The sequence below is a fragment of the Elephas maximus genome, chromosome 22 (assembly GCF_024166365.1).
Source record: "Elephas maximus indicus isolate mEleMax1 chromosome 22, mEleMax1 primary haplotype, whole genome shotgun sequence".
Lineage (NCBI taxonomy): Eukaryota > Metazoa > Chordata > Mammalia > Proboscidea > Elephantidae > Elephas > Elephas maximus.
The window spans coordinates 33,081,642-33,103,480 of NC_064840.1; the positions used below are offsets into that span (position 1 = coordinate 33,081,642).

The 21,839-nt window shown below is 47.2% G+C and overlaps 1 protein-coding gene across 4 annotated transcripts in view; it reads right to left on the reverse strand.

Annotated features, from left to right (window-relative positions):
- Positions 1 to 21,839, reverse strand: part of GNB1L (G protein subunit beta 1 like) — an 85,615-nt gene that overhangs the window by 33,435 nt on the left and 30,341 nt on the right. For 2 of the 4 annotated variants that reach the window (XM_049865823.1, XM_049865825.1), the window contains exons 1-2: positions 13,649 to 16,365; positions 1,109 to 11,760 (exon numbers count right to left, since the gene is read on the reverse strand). In XM_049865823.1, the coding sequence (XP_049721780.1) occupies positions 4,351 to 5,367 (1,017 nt within the window). In that variant the 5' untranslated portion in view covers positions 5,368 to 11,760; positions 13,649 to 16,365 and the 3' untranslated portion in view covers positions 1,109 to 4,350. The other 2 variants (XM_049865824.1, XM_049865822.1) reach the window with 2 other exon arrangements.

Below are 21,839 nucleotides of genomic sequence, written 5' to 3' on the forward strand. Positions count from 1 at the left end.
TAGCGCAATTGTGCTGACCTCCCCTGTATTGTGTGCTGTCTTTCCCTTCACCTAAAGTAGTTCTTATCTACTAACTAATTAGTGAATATCCCTCTCCCACCCTCCCTCCCTCTTCCCTCTCATAACCACAAAAGAATGTTTTCTTCTCAGTTTCAACTATTTCTCAAGTTCTTATATTACTGGTCTTATACAATATTTGTCCTTTTGCAACTGACTAATTTCACTCAGCATAATGCCTTCCAGGTTCCTCCATGTTATGAAATGTTTCACAGATTCCTCACTGCTCTTTATCAATGTGTAGTATTTCATTGTGTGAATATACCATAATTTATTTATCCATTCATCTGTTGATGGGCACCTTGGTTGCTTCCATGTTTTTGCTATTGTAAACAGTGCTTCAGTAAACATGGGTGTGCATATATCTGTTCGTGTAAAAGCTCTTATTTCTCTAGGATATATTCCAAGGAGTGGGGTTGCTGGATCCTATGATAGTTCTATTTCTAGCTTTTAAAGGAAGCACCAAATTGATTTCCAAAGTGGTTGTACCATTTTACATTCCCACCAGCAGTGTATAAGTGTTCCAATCTCTCCACAGCCTCTCCAACATTTACTATCTTGTGTTTTTTGGATTAATGCCAGCCTTGTTTTTGTTGGAGTGAGATGAAATTTCATTGTAGTTTTGATCTGCATTTCTCTCATGGCTAATGATCGTGAGCATTTCCTCATATATCTGTTAGCTACCTGAATGTCTTCTTTAGTGAGGTGTCTATTCATCTCTTTTGCCCATTTTTTAATTGGGTTATTTGTCTTTTTGCAGTTGAGCTTTTGCAGTATCACGTAGATTTTAGAGATCAGGTGCTGATCAGAAATGTCATAGCTAAAAACTTTTTCCCAGTCTGTAGGTAGTCTTTTCACTCTTTTGGTGAAGTCTTTGGATGAGCATAGGTGTTTGATTTTTAGGAGCTCTTTACCCACTTATGTAGTTTTTCTTTTACATTCTTTATAATGTTTTGTATACTGTTCATGCCATGTATTAGGGTTCCCAACGTTGTCCCTATTTTTTCTTCCATGATCTTTATCGTTTTAGATTTTAAATTTAGGTCTCTGATCCATTTTGAGTTAGTTTTTGTGCATGGAGTGAGGTATGGGTCTTGTTTCACTTTTTGGCATATGGATATCCAGCTATGCCAGCACCATTTAACTGTTTTGCGGACTTTGTCAAATATCAACTGCTCATATGTGGATGGATTTATGTCTGGATTCTCAATTCTGTTCCATTGGTCCATGTATCTGTTGTACCAGTACCAGGCCGTTTTGACTACTGTGGCGGTATACTAGGTTCTAAAACCAGGTAAAGTAAGGCCTCCCACTTTGTTGTTCTTTTTCAGTAATTCCTTATTTATCCGGCGCCTCTTTCCCTTCCATATGAAATTGGTGATTTGTTTCTCCATCTCATTAAAGAATGTCGTTGGGATTTGGATCGGAATTGCATTAAATGTATAGATCGCTTTCGGTAGAATAGACATTTTTATAATGTTAAGTCTTCCTATCCATGAGCAAGGTATATTCTTCCACTTACGTAAGTCTCTCGGTTTCTTGCAGAAGTGTACTGCAGTTTTCTTTGTATAAGTCTTTTACATCTCTGGTAAGATTTATTCCTAAGTATTTTATCTTCTTGAGAGCTACTGTAAATGGCATTGATTTGGTGCTTTCCTCTTCGATGTTCTTTTTGTTGGTGTAGAGGAGTCCAACTGATTTTTGTATGTTTATCTTGTATCCCGATACTCTGCTGAACTCTTCTATTAGTTTCAGTAGTTTTCTGGAGTATTCCTTAAGGTTTTCTGTGTATAAGATCATGTCATCTGCAAATAGAGATACTTTTACTTCTTCCTTGCCAATCTGGATGCCCTTCATTTCTTTATCTAGCCTAATTGCTCTGGCTAGGACCTCCAGCACAATGTTGAATAAGAGTGGTGATAAAGGGCATCCTTGTCTGCTTCCCGATCTCAGTGAGAATGTTTTCAGGCTCTCTCCATTTAGGGTGATGTTGGCTGTTGGCTTTGTATAAATGCCCATTATTATGTTGAGAAATTTTCCTTCTATTCCTATTTTGCTGAGACTTTTTATTATGAATGAGTGCTGAACTTTGTCAAATGCCTTTTCTCCATCAATTGATAAAATCATGTGACTCTTGTCTTTTGTTTTATTTATGTGGTGGATTATATTAATGGTTTTTCTAATGTTGAACCATCCCTGCATACCTGGTATGAATCCCACTTGTTCATGGTGAATTATTTTTTTGATATGTTGTTGAATTCTATTGCCTAGAATTTTGTTGAGGATTTTTGCATCTACATTAATGAGGGATATAGGTCTATAATTTTCTTTTCTTGTGGTGTCTTTACCTGGTTTTGGTATCAGGGATATGGTGGCTTCACAGAATGAGTTTGGGAGTATTCCATCCTTTTCTATGCTCTGAAATACCTTTAGTAGTAGCAGTGTTAACTCTACTCGGAAAGTTTGGTAGAACTTTGCAGTGAAGCTGTCAGGGCCAGGGCTTTTTTTGTTGTTGTTGGGAGTGTTTTGATTATCTTTTCAATCTCTTCTTTTGTTATGGGTCTATTTAGTTGTTCTCCCTCTGTTTGCGTTAGTTTAGGTAGGTAGTGTGTTTCTAGGAATTCATCCATTTCTTCTAGGTTTTCAAATTTGTTTGAGTATAATTTTTCATAGTAATCTGATATGATTCTTTTAATTTCAGTTTGGTCTGTTGTGACATCGCCCCTCTCATTTCTTACTTGGGTTATTTGCTTCCTCTCCTGTTTTTCTTTTGTCAGTTTGGCCAGTGGTTTATCAATTTTGTTGAGTTTTTTAAAAAAACAGCTTTTGGTCTTGTTAATTCTTTCAATTGTTTTTCTGTTTTCTATTTCATTTAGTTCAGCTCTAATTTTTATTATTTGTTTTCTTCTGGTGCCTCTGGGTTTCTTTTGTTGCTCTGTTTCTATTTGTTCAAGTTGTAGGGATAATTCTTTGATTTTGGCCCTTTCTTCTCTTTGGATGTGTGCATTTATTTACATAAATTGGCCTCTAAGCACCACTTTTGCTGTGTCCCAAAGGTTCTGATAGGAAGCGTTTTCATTCTCATTGGATTCTCTGAATTTCTTTATTCCATCCTTAATGTCTTCTATAATCCAGTCTCTTTTGAGCAGGGTATTGTTCCGTTTCCAAGTGTTTGATTTCTTTTCCCTGCTTTTCCTGTTATTGATTTCCATTTTTATGGCCTTATGGTCAGAGAAGATGCTTTGTAATATTTCAATGTTTTGAATTCTGCTAAGGCTTGCTTTATGACCTAATATGTGGTCTATTCTAGAGAATGTTCCAGGTACACTAGAAAAGAAAGTATACTTGGTTGCTGTTGGGTGGAGTTTTCTGTATATGTCTACGAGGTCAAGTTGGTTGAATGTGGCATTTAGATCTTCCATGTCTTTATTGAGCTTCTTTCTGGATGTCCTGTCCTTCACTGAAAGTGGCATGTTGAAGTCTCCTACTATTATTGTGGAGCTGTCTATCTCACTTTTCAATGCTGATAGACTTTGTTTTATGTATCTTGCAGCCCTGTGATTGGATGCATAAATATTTAATATGGTTACATCTTCTTGGTGTATTGTCCCTTTAATCATTATATAGTCTCCTTCCTTATTCTTTCTGATGGATTTAACTTTAAAGTCTACTTTGTCAGAAATTAATATTGCCACTCCTGCTCTTTTCTGATTGTTGTTTGCTTGATATATTTTTTTCCATCCTTTGAGTTTTAGTTTGTTTGTGTCTCTAAGTCTAAGGTATGTCTCTTGTAGGCAGCATATAGATGGATCTTGTTTTTTAATCCATTCTGTCACTCTCTGTCTCTTTATTGCTGCATTTAGTCCATTTACATTCAGGGTAATTATGGGTAGGTATGAATTTAGTGCTATCATTTTGATGTCTTTTTTTGTGTGTTGACAGCTTCTTTTTCCCACTTGATTTTATGTGCTGAGTAGATTTTCTTTATATATTGCCCTTTCCTGATATTTGTTGTTGTTGATTTTGACCCCTATTTTTCTAAATTTAAAACTAACTTATTTCTTTGTATTGCCGTATCTTCCTCTCCATACGGAAGGTGTATGGTTACATTTCTTAGTCCTTCTTTATTATTTTAATGTTGTCTTCTTTTATATAATAACACTGCCGTTACCCTGTATTGGGTTTTTTTTTTTTTTTTTCTTCCTAATCTTGCTTTGTTTTTTTGGATTTCCCTGTCTGGATTGACTTCTGGTCGGTCTGCCCAGTGTTCTAGTTTCGGGTTGACACCTGATATTATTGATTTTCTAACTCAAGAACTCCCTTTAGTATTTCTTGTAGTTTTGGTTTGGTTTTTATGAATTCCCTCAACTTGTGTTTATCTGGAAAGGTCTTAATTTCACCTTCATATTTAAGAGACAGTTTTGATGGATATACGATTCTTGGCTGGCAATTTCTTTCCTTCAATTTTTTAAATATGTCAACCCATTGCCTTCTTGCCTGCATGGTTTCTGCCAAGTAGTCTGAGCTTATTCTTAGTGGCTCGCCTTTGTAGGTGACTTTTCTTTTATTCCTCGCTGCTCTTATAATTGTCTCCTTATCTTTGGTTTTGGCAAGCTTGATTATAATATGTCTTGGTGACTTTCTTTTAAGATCTACCTTATGTGGAGTTTGATGAGCATCTTGGATAGGTATCTTCTCATCTTTCACAATATCAGGGAAGTTTTCTGCCAACAAATCCTCAACAATTTTCTCTGTGTTTTCTGTTATCCCTCCCTGTTCTGGTACGCCAATCACTCGTAGGTTATTTCTCTTGATACAGTCCCACATGATTCTTAAGGTTTCTTCATTTTTTAAAATTCTTTTATCTGATTTTTCTTCAGATGTATTAGTGCCAAATGATTTATCTTCAAGTTCAGAAATTCTAGCTTCTACTTGCTCAATTCTGTGCCTCTGACTTTCTATTGAGTTATCTAATTCTGTAATTTTATTGTTAATCTTCTGAATTTCTGATTGCTGTCTGTCTATGAATTTTTCCAGCTTATTAAACTTTTCATTATGTTCCTGAATAATCTTTCTAATTTCTTCAGTTGCTTCATCTGTGTGTTCCTTGGCTTGTTCCGCGTATTGCCTCATTTCCTTCCTGATGTCTTGAAGTGTTCTGTGTATTAAACTTTTGTATTCTGCCTCTGGTAATTCCAGGAATGCATTTTCATCTAGTAGATCCCTAGATTCTTTATTTTGAGAGCCTGTTGAGGTGATCATGGCCTGTTTCTTTATGTGACTTGATATTGACTGTTGTTTCCGAGCCATCTATAAGTTATTGTATTAGTTTATGCTTGCTTAGTGTGTCATAGCTGCTCGCTTTGTTTTGTTTTGATATACCCCTATGGGTTGCTTGAGTGAGCTAGCTTGATTATTTTTGCCTTTGGAGCTCTGGTGTCCGTCCTGTCCCCAGCTGGCTAGAGCTGTTATCAGGTATATCAGTCTAGGAGTCCATTCAGTTTTCTTGTATGAATTCAGCTCAGGTTTCCAGGCAGCTGATCATCAAGTGTGTGGTACAGCCTCTGTGCTACAGTCTTAGAGGGGCAGGGGTGATTGGCGTATATACCCGTATCTGATTGCAGCAGGGGGTCATGCTCTGAACAAGGCAGGGGGCTGAGAACCGACCCCCAAGTGTCTCTGAGGAAAACACGTCTCTGTTCCCTAGAGCGTGCTGGTGGGTGGGTTCTGCAGAGGGGCCATGGGCACCCAGAGTTTTTGTCGTAAGGACTGGGAGTTACCAGTTATCTTTGGATCCCTGTTGTGGGTGGCTGGGTGACCTGAGTGGAGCTACCAGTCCTTAGGTCCCTGTTGTGGGTAAGTGAGGACCTTGCTTAATAGGCAAAGTAATGTCAAATGTCAAACACCCACCTCTCCACCGCACGGCTGAAATGGTTGGAGTTTGCCAACCTATTTCTCGTGAAATAGGCCCACACAGGTCCATGCAGATGGGAAAGGTGTTCAAGGTCCACAGACGGTTTATGCCTGGACAGGACCCGCTTCTGTCCTGAGCTCCCCCGGTTAATGGAGCTAGCAAATTATCTTTTCCCCCCAGGTGTAAATTTTTTCCTTCTCCAAGGCCGGGAGGATGGCTCTAGGTGCTCACCAGGGTCTATCTCAGACCCAGGGATTCAGCCACTGAAGCCGGCTTGCGGGTGGGGGGACGTGGTAAAATATATGCAAGTACTTAGCTTTTCCTGAGAGCATGCTGTTCTCCTCAGGTTCCAGAGGTGTGAGTGGGCTGTGTGGCTGGCTGCTTCTCCCTGAGGAAACTGCGGCCAAACGCTAGTACCAGCCTGTCGCCGCCACCACTGCTCCGGGAATGGTGCCTGAGGGCTCCCCACGATTCAGGTCCAGTAACTCCTCTCCACTTCTGAACGGCCTCTTCCTCCCCCTGCCCCTCAGCTCGTTGTCTAAGCTTGCCTTTGATGCTCAGGGCTCCCAGCTTGTCACAAATATACTCGTTTCACTTGTTTTTTCAGGTCTTTGTTGTAATGAGGGCTCGATGGAAGCGTCTGTCTATTCTGCCATCTTGGCTCCGCCCCTGCACAGTTCATTTTTAAGTCCATCTCTTTTTTTTTTCTTCTTGCATTTTACTGTAAGTGGCAAGGAGAAACCACATGGCCCCTTTAAGATCTAGTTTAGAAATCTCCTCAGTCAAATATCCAAGTTCATCACTTATAAGTTCTACCTTCCACCAAACATTTGAACATAATTCAGACAGGCTCTTTGCCATTCCATAAAAAGCATCGCCCTTTCTCCACCGTCCAATCACATGCTCATCATATCCTTTTAAATCCTCACCAGAAGCATATTTAACATCCACATTTCCTAGCAACATTCGTTGCTGATACCATGTGTAATCTCTAAGATGACAGAGACCTTCTCTCCATACTTCCAGAATTGCCTTTGATGTCCATAATTCTACCAACAGTCTCTTCGAGGCAATCTAGGCTTTTACTATTAGACACCTTAAAACTCTTCCAGCATCTACCCATTACCCAATTCCAAAACCACTTCCACATTTTAAGTATCTGTCCTCTCCTGGTACCAAATTCTGTCTCAGTTATCTAGTGCTGCTATAATAGAATACCACAAGTGGGTGGCTTTAAGAAACAGAAACTTATTTTCTTACAGTCTAGGAGGCTAGAAGTCCAAACTCAGGCTGCCAGCTCTAGGGGAAGGCTTTCCCCTTCTATTGGCTTTGGAGGAAGGTCCTATCTCTCCTGAGCTTCAGCTCCTGGGCAATCTTCCTGTGGCTTGGCATCTCTCTTCCCCCATCTCTACTTGCTTAATCTGCTCTTTTTATATCTTGTAAGAGATTGACTCAAAAGACACCCTACACTAATTCTGTCTCATTAGCATAACAAAGATAACTCATTCCCAAATGGGCTTATAACCACAGGCATATAGGTTAAGACTTACAACACATATTTTGGGGGAACACAATTCAACCCATAATACCTGGGAACAACTTTTAAAACTCGAACAGAAACTATCCCATGGAGTCATCTTTCAACAATATTTTAGCTCAATAAAGTATATCTGCCTTGAGTAATGTGCCCTTTTAAAGAATTAAATACATGAGATCAAAATGACAAAAGTTAAGTCTAAAGCACAGATGAGAACCTTACAAGGCAGAGAGGCTAAGTTAATGGTGGTGAAACAATATAGGCAGAGAAAGATTGGCGACACAGTACAAAGTATGCAACCACAATCAATGAAGTGTACACGTAAAGACTGTTGATTGAGTGTATGTTTTGTTGTACATATTTTCACCAAAAAACAAAACAAACAAAAATAACAAAAATTACCCCAGCCTAATCCTAAGAAAGGGTGGTACAAATAGTTAATGCACTTGGCTGCTAACCAAAGAGTTGGCAGTTTGAGTCCACCCAGATGCACCTCAGAAGAAAGGCCTAGAGATCTACTTCTGAAAAATCAGCCATTGAAAACCCTAGGGAGTATAGTTCTACTCTGTTCTCCATGATTTGGCATCAACTCGATGGCAACTGTTTTTTAACCTTGAGAAAACATAAGACCAACCCAAACTGAGGGATATTCTCAACCAGTGCTCTTCGAAAGTGTCAGTTCATGAAAAATGAGGAAAAGAATGAGAAACTGACATGCCAGAGGAGATTCAGGAGACATGACGACTAAGTAGCCTTGGAGCAGAAAAAAGGCGTAAGTGGAAAACCTGGTGAGATTCAAATAAAGCCTGTGGTTGCATTAATAGTTTTGACAAAGGTACCATTTCATGTGAAATGCCCATGCCTTGGAAAACAGCATTGTGGAGATGTCCATTCTCCCCAGGCTGATCTGGAACAACTCAATCCCAATTAAAATCACAAATCAATTTCTGGAGAGCCTGCCCAGCTGATATCAAAATACACATGGAAATTCAGAGGACTAAGAATCGCCACTCTGGAAGAACAAGTTTGGAAGCTGGAAGACTTGCTCTACTAGACTGAGACTTATGATAAAACTGTGGCACTTAAGGTGATATGAAGATGTTCCTGGCCTAAGGGCAGGCCCAGAGCCTACAGAAGAGAACAGGGAGCTGAGAAACATATGGCCACACAGAGGAACACCAACTCACAGCCAGTAACTAGAAGTTATTGTTTTTAAAATAGTTTTTTACTCTGAATTTGTCTCAAGCTCACAGAACAGTTATAAGAACAATACAAAGACCTCCCAGGATTCCCCAATTGTTAGCATCTCACCACAGTGCCCCCTATAGACACATAATGGGTCCCTCTTACCGACTTGATGCCTCATCACCCCCAGATAATCCACTGTGCACCTCCTTACATAAGGATGCGCTCCTCCTCACCACCACGCACCCTCTGAAGGAGGACTTGACTCTGGGCCGACCCACCCGATACCCCACAGCCCACTGACGTTTTGCCAACTGTCCCAGCAGTGTTTCCTGGTCCATCTGCTCTAAGTCCCCATCTGGGATACACACTGCATTTGGTTGTCATGCTCACTAGCCTCTTTCAATCTGCTCTCATGCCTTTCCCTGTCCCTGGCCATCTTAGACAAGACTCGGGCCACACACTCCTGGCAGGCACCACAGACGCGACACTAGGCTGTCCTCAGTGTGACACATTGGAGGCATGATGTTGACATGCCCTGCTACTGGTAATAACACCCCTGATCACCTGATCAAGATGGTGCCTGCCAGGTTTCTCCCCTGCAAAGCCACCAGTTCCCCCTCGTTTGACTAGTACCTTGTGGGGAGATATTCTGATACCCTGGTCTTCGTCACATGATCCTCAAGCCTCAACATCCACTGATGCCCCCATCTGTATCTCCTACATCTGATGGCTGCTATATGATGGTCCTCCACACCCACCATCCTTTCTACACTTATTAACTGTCATTTTACTGAGAGAATGAGCCCTCCCTTCTCTGTCCCTCTATTCCCTCACTTTCTGTCAGTTTAGACTCATGTATTTCTGTATTATTTAATGGGTTGTAATCCACAATTCTCATTATTTTTATTCTCAAATCATCCCAGACTGGCCAGTGGGAGGCACTTAAAGCTGACTCAGAGTCCATCTGACACATACCTGTCATCCATTTTAGCACAGCAAGATATTCCAGGCCTAAAATAAGCCATTTCTCCAAGGAATCCTGGTTCTTTCCACTGGATAAAGGCATTTAGAAACCAATATCTGAGTGCTGGTGTGCTCACTGCTACAAAGTGTTGCTGCTGTCTTCTCAGCAGACAGAGTTAGGAAATATGCGTACGCTCATACACACATGCATGTAAACATACATATATGTAGCTATTTCTGCATCTATCTTCATGTATATACTTTTAAAATACCATAAGTTCCCACTGATAACCTCCCATTCCAGTGTAACCACTTAGGGTTCTTCTTCCCCCTTTCCATGTCTGAACTCCCTTCCCTGGCAGGGAAAAATCTAGCTCCCATTATCCTCAAGATACTTATTTATACGCTCAATCAGTGAACTTGTTTGCTTAATGTAACCAATCTCCCAGCTTCTCTGGCCACTTCTGCGACGTCTCCCCCCATACCCTGCTTTCCTGGCCACCGGGGACATGGCTGCCAATGTCTCTGCCCCTCCCCTTCACTGCCCTGGGCAATAAGCGGATGTGTAAGATGGGAAGGGAGGGGAAACATTTTATCAAAATGGTACTGGGACAGTCGGGTGTCCGTATTGAAAAAAAGAACCTTCACTCCATGCCAACAGTCAATTCCAGGTGAACTGTGGACTAACAGTACAGCTCCTAGAAGAAAAGAGAGAGGTCATATGACCTTGGAATTGTAACTCCTTAACAAGACACAAAAAGCACTAAAGGAAAAGACTGACAAATTTGACTCCATTAAAATGAACAAATTTTGTTCACCATTAAGGGAGTGAAAAAATGTAAGTCACCATATTAGAGAAATAACTTGTGATATTAAAATATTGATCATATCTAGAATATATAAAGAACTCCTATAAAATTCATAAGAAAAAGACAGTTGATCCAACAGAAAAACGGGCAAGAGACTTAGGAGGCATTTAAGCAAGTTTATCCAAATGGCCAATAAACACACAGAAGAAGACTCCGCCTTACTGAGGAATCAGAAAAGTGCAAAATTAGCCATAGTTAGATGTTCCTGTGCCTCTGCACAGGCCACCAAGGCCCCGCTGACAATGGAGAAGGGAGCGTGCCCACTGCCACCAGCAGTAGTGCAGACTGGCACCACCACGTGACAATGGCCTGGCGTGTTCTGAGCAATTGACCGTTCATATACCCTGAGCCCAGGCATCCCATCTCTGGGTTCAGGGTGTGAATTGGCAGAAACGTATGTCTCAGGCACCAAGAGACACGAACAAGAATCTTAGTGCCTTCATTCATAATAGCATCAAAGGAGACAACCCAAATTTCCACAGACAGTGGGATAGAGAATAAACCTGGGTACGCAAATCCAGCAGAAGAACATGGGAAAAAAATGACCAATGTTATCCACACAACATGGGAGGATCTCAGAGAAAATGCCAAGGGAAAGAAATCAGACACAAAGGAATACTGTCGGTATGGTCCCATTTTTTTTTTTTAATGATATTTTATTACATTTTCGGTGAAGGTATACACAGCAGTTTAAGTTCCCATTCAACAATTTCTACACAAATTTTTCAGTGACTTTGGTTACATTTTTCATGGTGCATGAACATTTTCATTATTTCTGTTCCGGTTGTTCTGTTTCCATGAATCTAGTTTCCTTGTCCCCTTATCTTCTTATCTTTGTTCTAAAGTAACTTTTGACCGTTTAGTCTCATATAAATGATTTTTTAAAGGGACACAGTACTCACAGGTCATATTCTTTATTTTGTGAGCCAATCTGTTATTTAGCTAAAAGGTTTTCAAGAATATCTCAGGTTAATAGTCTCAGGGAGTCCTCCAATCTTAACCAGTCCAGTGAGTCTGGATTTTTTAAGAATTTGAGGTTCTGTTCCACCTTTGTATCCCATTCTATCAGGATCCACCTATTGTGGCCCTGATCAGAAGAGTTGGTAATGGTAGCTGCACACCATCTAATTCTTCCGGTCTCAGGATAGAGGAGGCCATGGTTCGTGTAGACTCTTAGTCCTGTAGAGGCTGTATCTGTTTCAAGTCTTTGGTTTCCTTTGTTCTCTTTTGTTCTGGATGAGTAGAGACCAATAGCTGTTCACAAGCTTATAAGACCCCAGACACTACTCACCAAACTAGGAGGTATCACACAAACTTTATGAATTATATTATGCCAACTGACCCACGAGACTATGGTCCTAATCCTTCAAATCCAGAAAACCAATCCCATGAGGTGTTTTGTTATGTCTAAGAAGTATCTGTAACTGTGCCCCCATGTGTTTTATTATATATATGAACATATATGCATACATACACACACGTGCATATACATATGCATATATCTATATATACATGCACATATACCCACATATACATACCTATATACATATAAGCCTACATATATAGACATATACCCCCACACATATTTTTTGGTTGTTGTTGCAAAATTATATATGCCATTAGCAATTACCAACAGGTCCTTTTTTCTTGTGTACATCTTAGTGACATCATTTACCTTGGTCCAGCTGTGCAAACTTCACCCTCATTCAGTCTTACCTTTCCCATCATCAAAAATAACAAGTGTCTGCTATTTAGATAGTGAATCCCCTTTTCCCCTACCCCATCCTTGGTAACCAGTAATGAACATTCACCTCTGTATATTTACTTGTTCATGTCACTTCATAAAAGTGAGAACATACAATATTTGTTTCTTATGATTCACTTATTTTGCTCAACATAATATCCGCCAGGCTCATCAGTGTTCCAAGATATTTCGGGAACTCATTTTTCTTTATCACTGAGTAGCATTCCATTGTATGTATGTACCAAATTTTACTTATCTATTCATCCATTGATGGGAACTTAAGTTGTTTCCATCTTTTTGCTATTGTGAATAGTGCTGCAATGAACATAAGTTTGTGTATGGTCTCATTTTTTTAAGCTTAAAAAAAAAAAGTAAAACCAGTCTATACATTTTAGAGTCACACATTCAGACAATGAAGCAAGAGAGAGGGTGAGGGGTGCCTTCTGAGGGGCAGTGCTGGAACTGGCATGGGAGGGGTTTCTGGGGGCTGGCAGTGTTCCATCTTGTGACCGTGCAGCTGGTTACTCAGGTGTCCACTTAGTGATAATATGACAATCTGCATATTTGTTTTGCACACTTTTCCTTAAGTGTGTGATATTTCAGAATAGAAAAGGTTAAAAACTGCCCCCAAGCAGCTGTCGCTGTGACAGGTATGTTCTCAGGTGTGTGGTCCAGGTGAGGGATGTCTGCAACACAGGCCCTGGCCTTTACCCAGGACTCTGTGCACAGCCTGGCCAAGGCTGAGGCACCCAGTAGAGATGAAAGCGCACCTCCCTGGGAAGGGCCACTCTGGAGAGTCGTGCATTCCAAACACACCTGAGCGCACAGGGCCAAGTGCAATTCAAACACACCTGGGCAATCCAAGCACCTGCAGGCAGTCCCCAGGGCACAGCCCTCTAGACAGCCTAGGTCCAGCCCTGCTAGAGATGCTGGGGGCCCCACCGGTGCTGCAGCACTGCTCAGGCTGGAAGGGGGCCATTCCCAAGCATCCAGTCAGACTGCCCTCTGAAAGTCCTCCTGCACCTGTACCTGGCCAGGCTCTTCAGAGCACGGAGTCCCAGGGCCTGGTGTTGGGTGCCTGACACTTGCTGCCGGGGGGTGCCCAGAAGGTGAGCAGGCACAGCTTCCCTGAGGGCCTACACCTCACTGAAAAATTCAGTGGCAATATTTGCAAATGGCAACTCCCAACATGAGTGGCTTAGAGGGGCATTTGGAAACACCATCTATTCTGACCATCAGGGAAAGACCCAGCCACATGGAGGGGCCCTCTACACCAGCTGGACCAAGAAGAAGCCAGGCCCAGTCAGTGCTCTCGAAGCACATAGGCTCCAGGGCCACCACTTTCCCAGGCAGCTCTGGGCCCCTTGGTCACTCACCAATTCCCCTTCTCAGGCTGCTAGAGGGTTTAGTGGTGGGTACTGCATGAGTGGCACAAAGGTATCTCCGAAGGTCTGGACTCCGTGTTACCCAGATGCTCAAGGGTTCAAGTCCAGAGCTGGGAGGAAAAGGGTCCTGCCCTTCTGGAGTTCTGGGTCTAGCAGTGGAGGCAGCGGTACACAAATGCCCCAAGTACGGAGGACAGCAAATCCAACAGGACCAACTACAGCCCCTGCGGCAGCAGAGGGTGCTCAGAAGAGCAGGCAGGCTGGGTTTGGCAGATTCCCAGGCCAGCGGCAGTGATGCCCACGTAAGGGCAGTGGTCACTGTCATCAAAGAGAACGGCCTTGCCCAGCGGCCGGGGGCGGGCACTGGAGGTCTTGGGGCCCGGCTCCCAGCACATCCTCCTGGTCTGTGGCTTGTCCCATCTCTCCACCTCCCTACAAGAAAGCAGAGAACCCCCACCACCACCACTCCTTTTATCCACTGGCCCCTTGTCCTTCCTGCTGCTTCCTGGCCTGCCTCCTACCTGGCATCCTTTCTGGCCACTCCCCATGGCTGCAGCAGGAGATCCACTGGGGGCTCCCACAGGCTGCCCAGCTGCCCAGCATACACAGCCATTCATGGCACTGCACAGGCCGTGCCCTCCACGGCCTGGCCATACGTGGTTTTCTCCACTGGGAGTGCCAGCCCCCTACCTCCCCTGCCAACCCGTGTTTCCCCTGCAGCCGGCCAGCCTGACTGCCGCAGACCTGGTGTCTCTGTGGTGCTCCCAATGCCCTATGAGGCAGCCCTGCACCGGGCATGTGGATCAGACCCCGGACCTCCTGTGATCTCTAGGGTTCACTCTGCTGCCACCCTGGCAACCAGTCTTTGCCTCCCAGGGAGAAGGCCATCTTGCAGAGGAGCTGCTGTAAGGCCCTGGGGAGGCCTTGGGCTGAACTGCAGAGCCCTCACTGTTACCCTGGCCAGCTGGGCCAACACAGAAGGTTCTGCCAAGGCCATAGCCTGGCCTAGGCAGCAAGCAGGGCCACCCTTCAACTGCTCACCAAGCCTCTTAGTAAGTGTTTTAGGTAAGTGACCAAAAAGCATAACTGGCTACTAGAGGGCTGGTGACCAGCACCAGCCCTGCTCCAGGACGTGCTGTTTTAGAACAGCCCCAAGTGCCCAATGCGTCCCTGTGTTCTGGCTGTAGCTTGGCCTTTGGGCTGCCCTGCAGGAGGGGCCAGAGCCAGCACCTTGCGCTCAAAGACCCATCCTTGGGCTTGCTCCTGGCACCAACGCTCAAATGGGGACCGGCCTCCTCTGTGGTCCCTTCCCTCCAGGGAGGCAGCTGAGACATGGCAAATGTCTAAGTGATTTTTAGGGGACAAAAAACAAACACACAGAGATGGGCCCAGCTGCCTTGGAGGAAGGCTATTGGGTGGGAGGTGGCGGGACAGGCAGGCTGCAGAATCCCCGGGAGACGGCTGTGGGGCTAGGCTTGATCACAAAGGTTACTGCAGGAAAACTGAGGAAGCAAAACCAGTGTGTGAGGACACCGCAGGCCCAAGGAGTCATGGCGCCCCTTGAGGTAGGTCTCCCGTGCTCACTGGTGTGGAGGTCAGCGGTGCATTCTGCTGAGTACCGCCTTCACAAGCCACATGTGCCCCACGACTCAACAGCTGTGCTGGCCGAGCAGAGTTCAGGCACTACCCGTAGGAACAACCAGGTGAGGTGATGTTAGGACCTGGCAGAGGAGGACTCGGCCAGGGCCCCAGCTTTGAGAGCCACTGGCTCCTGGGAGCTCAGTTTCCTGAGGTCCCTGCGCCCCTACAGCTGCGGTACTGCCCTACTCACCCCCCAAAGTTCGAGGAAAAGGTGAGTGAACGGGCCCCTCTTTGGGTCCACAGGCCGCTGGTGGGCAGCAGGCCCTCTCCCTGCCATATCCCCAGCCTTCTGGTCTCCAAGCCTGTGCTTTGCCCCATTCTTTTCCCCTTGGCAATGGCACCATTACCCCTGCCCAGGCTCCCAACCAGAAACCCGGGTACCCACTGTAAAGTCCCACCCCCTCCCATCTTTCGCCTCGGCTTGCAGCCACTGCCTTCGGTGTCATCAGCCCCATCACTCCAGGCCTCTACGCCTCTGCCATAGCAACCTGAGGGTGGCATTCCTGGCCTACCTTCCAGCATACCTGACCTCCTGGGGGGGGGGGGCGGGGGTAGACAAAACATATACACCTGGGGGGATGGAGATGAGGCTCTGAGCAGTGCAGTAACCAAGCCAAGATCAGCGGGAAGAGGTGTGATGATGGCGGAGGCCGGGCAGAGGTTGAAGCCCACCCTGTTTAACCAGCAAGGAGGCGTGGAGGAGAAGAAGGCAGGCAGGCTGGGCTGAGCCAGGCCGGTGCTCCCCCAGCCTCCATAACAGCCCCTCCAGAACAAAGTGTAGGAAAAGGCCAGTCCTGGAACCCAGAAGCCTGCTGGAAAGGGGATCGTGGAGGGACACTTCGGTGCTATGCTCCCTCCCATGCTAAGTCCAAGCTGACTGGGCCCTCCTTGACCTCTGTTCTGTTCACATTTATCCCTACCGGGGATGCCAGCCCACCTGGCAGCTGTGGGTACCCTCTGAGGCTGAAGGACCTCCATCTGAGATTCTGGCACCCACTGGGGCCCACAGCTTGGTTCCTTCGGGACCCCATGTACAGCCAGACAGGTGGCCACCGTACTGCCGCCAAGACCCACCTGAGAAGCTGGTGCCCGTGGGGCAGCGTCTGTAGCCAGGTCACACACTGGCCCCTGTGGCCATCAAGGGTGGTGAGCGCCCTCCGTGTCTGCAGGCTCCAGATATGCACGAGGCCGCTCAGAGACCTGTCTTGGACACAAAGAGGTACAGGGTCAGGTTGAGCGCTAGAGGCTGGCAGCCCCATTACGCAAGCTTGGAGGGGCCATCTGGGCAACCCAGCTGGGGCTCAGGCTGGTAGTTTTTAGTTTAAAGAGCTGACAGCTCTAGATATGAACTTAGGGTAAAAAGAGGAAAACATTCCTCTTCCAGAGAGATGCTAGAGGGGCCCTCGGGGGTCTCTAGTCCCCAGCTTGTGAGCAAAAGGGCCTTCAGGGTACCCCAGGCAGAAGTGGAGCCAAGCTGTGCTTCTTGGAGGGCGAGCGATTGCTGAGCTATTCAGAAATATGAACTGGGTGAGCCCAGGCCAGGCCTAGGAAGGGGGTGAGCAGGCTTGGCCTGAGAGCCAACCCCCATGCCCACATTCCCTGAGTGACGTTGCGCTTGATGCAGCATATATAAGAGAGAGGGCTTGTTTCCCGGCCCACCTCGGGGCATGAGGCCCAAAGGAGACAGAGGGGAAGTGGAGTCTGGGTGTGCTGAAACCCCTCTGCCATACCAGAGGGCTCTGTGCCCTCAAGAGCTGGGCTCACCGTGAGCCCTGTGGCCACTTAACATCCCCTGGGCCAGCCCCCCGGCAGTCGGGCTCCAGAAAGCAGCTACTCACCCTGAGAGGAGAAGTGGATGCCCCTGACCCTGGGCTCCTCTGCAGAAGTGCAGTGAGTGGACGGCCGACTGGGTGCCTCGAAGTACAAACTGGGGGTCTGGCAGTGGTGGGGGCAGGATGGGAGCTGCCATGTTGCTTGAGGGTGCAGTCACCTGGAGACAGAGGCAGGGCGTGTGAGCAGCCCCTCCTGTCCTCCAGGAAGGTAGCCTCAGCCACAGAATGGTCCTCTGCCCCTCTCGGGTTAAGGGGAGACCACTCTTTGCTCCCCCCAAAGCAGAGGGGACTGGTTCCTTGCATGGGCAGCAGGTACTGGCTGAGAACATGGAGCCCATCCTTTCCTAGTGCCAGCCTCTTCAGCAGCTGCTCCTGTCAAGATCTGGGAGTCCTCCCCAGGCATTGCCCTCCCTCACTAATCCTCTACTCTGCCTATTGGCCTCTGCACCCTATCAGCACCACCACAGCCACACCTCCCCATCCCTGGACAAGCACAGCGGCCACTCTCACCCTCGCCCTTCCTCCCTGCATAGAGCTCTCCACTGGCCTTTGTGGCTTTCAGGGCACCCACTGGCCACAGCCCTTGTTCAATGGCTTCCACTGGCCATACCAGCATCTTCCTGCTCTGGCCCCAGGCCTGGCTGAGTCCTACCCTCTGCCCAGGCTTCACTCCAGCTTCTCTCCCTTGGGGAAGTGGTCCCCGAGCAGTCCTCCCAGAAAGCTCAGTCTCCCCTCTGAGCACCCGCTCCTCTTCTTCCCTGCAGTGAAGTAATGATGCACCATGACCCACTGCCTACCTCTGCCCTGCTGCGAGTTTGGGAGCAGCGGCCATGATGGTCTGCTTCCTCGCGGATGCCCGGCTCAACAAATGTTGAACAAACTAACAAATAGATGCACAAGAGGCACAGGGAGTCCCAGGGTAGCCAAGGACCAAGCAAGACCCTCGCTGCAAGTTGCAGTAACTGTCAGTCATAGCCCTGTGGACCCCAGGCCTGGACCTTTATAATTTCTAATTTCCACAACCACCCTGCAAGAAGGTAGCACTCTCTTCACATTTGGGGAAACTGAGGCATGGAAGCGTCCAGTGAGCAAGCTCAAGGCCCCTCGGCTGGTGGTAGCTCAGGCCTGAAGTGCTCCAGGGCCTGCACGTTGCCTCCAAGAGGCAGAGCAGTCAGTGCAGCAACGTGTGGGCAAGGGCCCCAACCACTGAGGACAGACAGAAGCCGCACACTGCCTCAGGAGCCCTGGCCAGTGGGAAGGCAGCACCTGAAGGCCAGAGGCCACCCTGAGTGAGTGTCCCAACCCCCTCCCCCACAGCCACCTTGAGCACCACTCCTCCTACCCCTGCCAAGAGATCTTCCAGGCTGCTGGGAGGAGGTGAAGCCTTCATCTCTCACCCTGGTGGGAGCCCAGGTGCAAACGGGCACCAAACACCCAGCTCTCTAGGCTCTGCCTTTGGGGACCAAGAGCGCCGAGTGGGTCCTGGCTCTGATAGTGGGGACAGAGGCCTGGTGGCAAATGCCCATCCTGGGGTTGCTTAGGCCCTGAGGTGCTTGGGAGGCCTAGCCAGTGGCTTGCAGACCCCAGCCCAGCCAGGAGCCCAGCCTGATCCTCTCAGGCACAACTTGGGCCACAGATCCTCTAAAGGCCGTGCCAGGAGGAGTGTCACCAAAGACTTGTGCCACGGCAGGAGGTCTCCATACCACTGTCCGTGGGCTTCACACAGGCCAGGTTTCAGCTCCACACCCCACTAAGCATGAGGGCTCCGGCCACCGCCAGCACTTCGGATACGCTTTGTGGGGGCAGGCTGTGGCCCCGTATTTTTCTTTTTGGAGACGACAGTGGGGTTCAGCCTAACAGCCTCTCACACTTTTGGCTAAAAGCCATCTGACCCTTCCCAAGCATAAGGGCAGCCTCCTGTGGGGGCAGGGGACCCATGGCCCCTGCTCTTGCATGTGATATATAAGCTGCCTGAAGCTGTGGCTGGGCCAGGTCGCCAATGGTGGAGTAGCAACAGCAGGCAGGCTGGCTATGGAGAAGTTCAGAGGGAGCCGCTGCTGGGCCTTTAGAAGCCAACATCTCCTGTGCCGCGCCCGTGACGTAAGAGCAGACCAGTCTTCGAGGGGCATAGGGCTGCAGAGCCGCACTCCTGGAGAAATCCCCAGATGCAGACCCAACACTGCAACCCCGCAAAAAATCACCCCTGGGGGAGGCACCTGACAGGCCACCTCTACACAGGCTCCCATGTGCAGTCCAGATACACGCACGTGTCACATTCATGCACACACACACATATGCACACACAGGCACAATCATACACGCACATACTCAGGTACACACATACACACTCACACATGGATGTGCATGCATACAGAACTCACATGTACACGCACTCACAGGCACACAAATACGTTCACATGCACATACATACATATAACATTCACATGCACACATTCATGTGTACACACGCGTACATATGCACATTCACATGCACACCCACATATATTCACATGCACACACATACTACACACATTCACATGCACACACGCACACACTCACATGCAGGAACACACACTTGCATACACACATTCACAGGCACACAGACATGAGCAAGCACGACACACAGGCACACACACGCAGCCAGCATAGGGGCCTCGGGCAAATGCCAGGTAAGCCTAGCCCACACTTGCCACCTGCCTGCGGCCTGGTGGGAGTTTCCAGAGCCTCACCAGCAGAAGGCTCATTCTGAGGTGACGCAATCAAGTTCTTCTCTATTGTTTTCCCAGAACTGCAGGGAACAAACCCGTCACGTTGTTACGTTGTTACAACAACCTAAATGCTCAGGCCAAAATGATGCATCAGCAATTAAGGGCTCCATCGTTTCAAGCAATTAAAATAAATGCTTTATTTGAAAACTAATTAATTCTAGCTACATATTTTTCCCATGACAATATTCTATGATGACTTGATTTATGACATCTAATTATTCTTTATTAATCTAATTGAGAATAATCACATTATCCTATCTCCTCTGGCCCTGGGCCCACCCTGCATGGAGAGGCTGCGGCCCTCTTGTGCAATAGCTGATCTGCGATATCAGTTACACCACCGGCTGCCTTATTTCTCTGTTCTATCACTTGTCTTTTCCTCCCAGAGGGCAAAGGAACATGAAACTTAATCCACAGAGCACAACTTCACATTCTGCCAGCTCTCAGAAATGTCAAAATGAGACACATTCTTCTAAAAATTAAAAAAGAAACGCCATCTGACACAATTGGCACAAATCTGACAGGCTTTCCAACTGATAAGAATCCCTGTAAGCCCCCTGGCCTCAGCCCACACAGGGACGACGACAGCACCCCCCTGTGATGTACCACAGCAGCAGCAGCCCAGGGGCCTCAGGGTTATCCCCAGGGGACTGGGCACCCAAGCCCTCCTCTGGCGCAGGGACCTCTGAGCCCTAAGCTGAGTAGCTGAGGCCAGACTGCATCCCTGGTACTCAATCTCCCACCAAGGTGCACACACCTTAGGCCAGTGCAATAGCCCCAGAGACCCAAGGATGTCCCTCACAGGGAGGCAGGAACGGGCATGCAAACGGCCAGCCCGTTGGCAGAGGCCTGCCCACGGCCCACTGGGGCTGCGTCAGCACCAACGGAATCTATGAGATTTGAGAGGCACATCGGACAGGGCTGCGGGGAGAGTCTGGTCGTACAGGTCCCTAAGGAAGATGTCCTCAAACAGCTGCCCTTCTGGGCCCACTCCCCACAGCCTGCCAGCAACCAGCTTCTGGTCCAAGTGGCCACTGCCTAGGCCTCAGATCCAGCCCTGGGTACCCATCTGCCCTCAGGCTTCTACTCCCTGCACTCAGCTACTGAGATCTTTCCTTATCCTCCAACAGGGACACATGTCCACTGAAGAGACTTGAAAATTGGCAAAGAGCACCAAGAGGAAGTCAAGGCAGTGAGGCCACTACCCAGGGATGCCCTGGGCGCTGGCTGCTCAGAAGCACAAGGGCAGGAATGGGGCTGCCCAGTAGCCAGCTTGTCTGCCCCAGCCCAGGCAGGGCACTGCCCTTGCTTGTCCAAGCCCACCAGCTTCTGCCTCAGTGTGTGCATGTGGGACGCTGAGCCTGCACAGCTCAAGGACTGGCCTCGCAGGCTTCTGGGAACACCTCATACAGCAAGCCCCCCCCCAACATGTGTGCCAGGCAAGGGCACAGAACCAGCCCCCACAGCCCCACAAGGCGCCTGGGCATCCCACAACCACACAGACTAGGTAGGCATTACTTTGTCGCTGGATGAATAGCCTGATAGGCTATCCCACTAAAAACAACTAAAAATGCTGACAGAAAAGTAAAACAAAATCTTGTCCAATGTACTCCTAAGTCGGCAAAAAAAAAAAAAAAGTCTGGACTCTTCAGAAGCCAAACACTAAGAATTAAATATAAAGCCTAGTGAGGTCTTGGGCCTACAGCTGCTTCTTGCCCTAAGGGCATCTGCCGTACTCTGTGACCTGGGCTATGGTTCTGATGGTCTCTGGGGCAATAAAAGACAAAGCTTAGGGCCCTCCCAAGACAAATAATTTAATAGGAATATCTCCATAAAGACAGGACCCCAGAGCTCAGTGTTAGACTGCGCCAGAACTAAACCTGAATCCACAGGTGCCAGAAAAATGCCAGCCTTCAGGCAACTTGTCACCTCTACTTCACA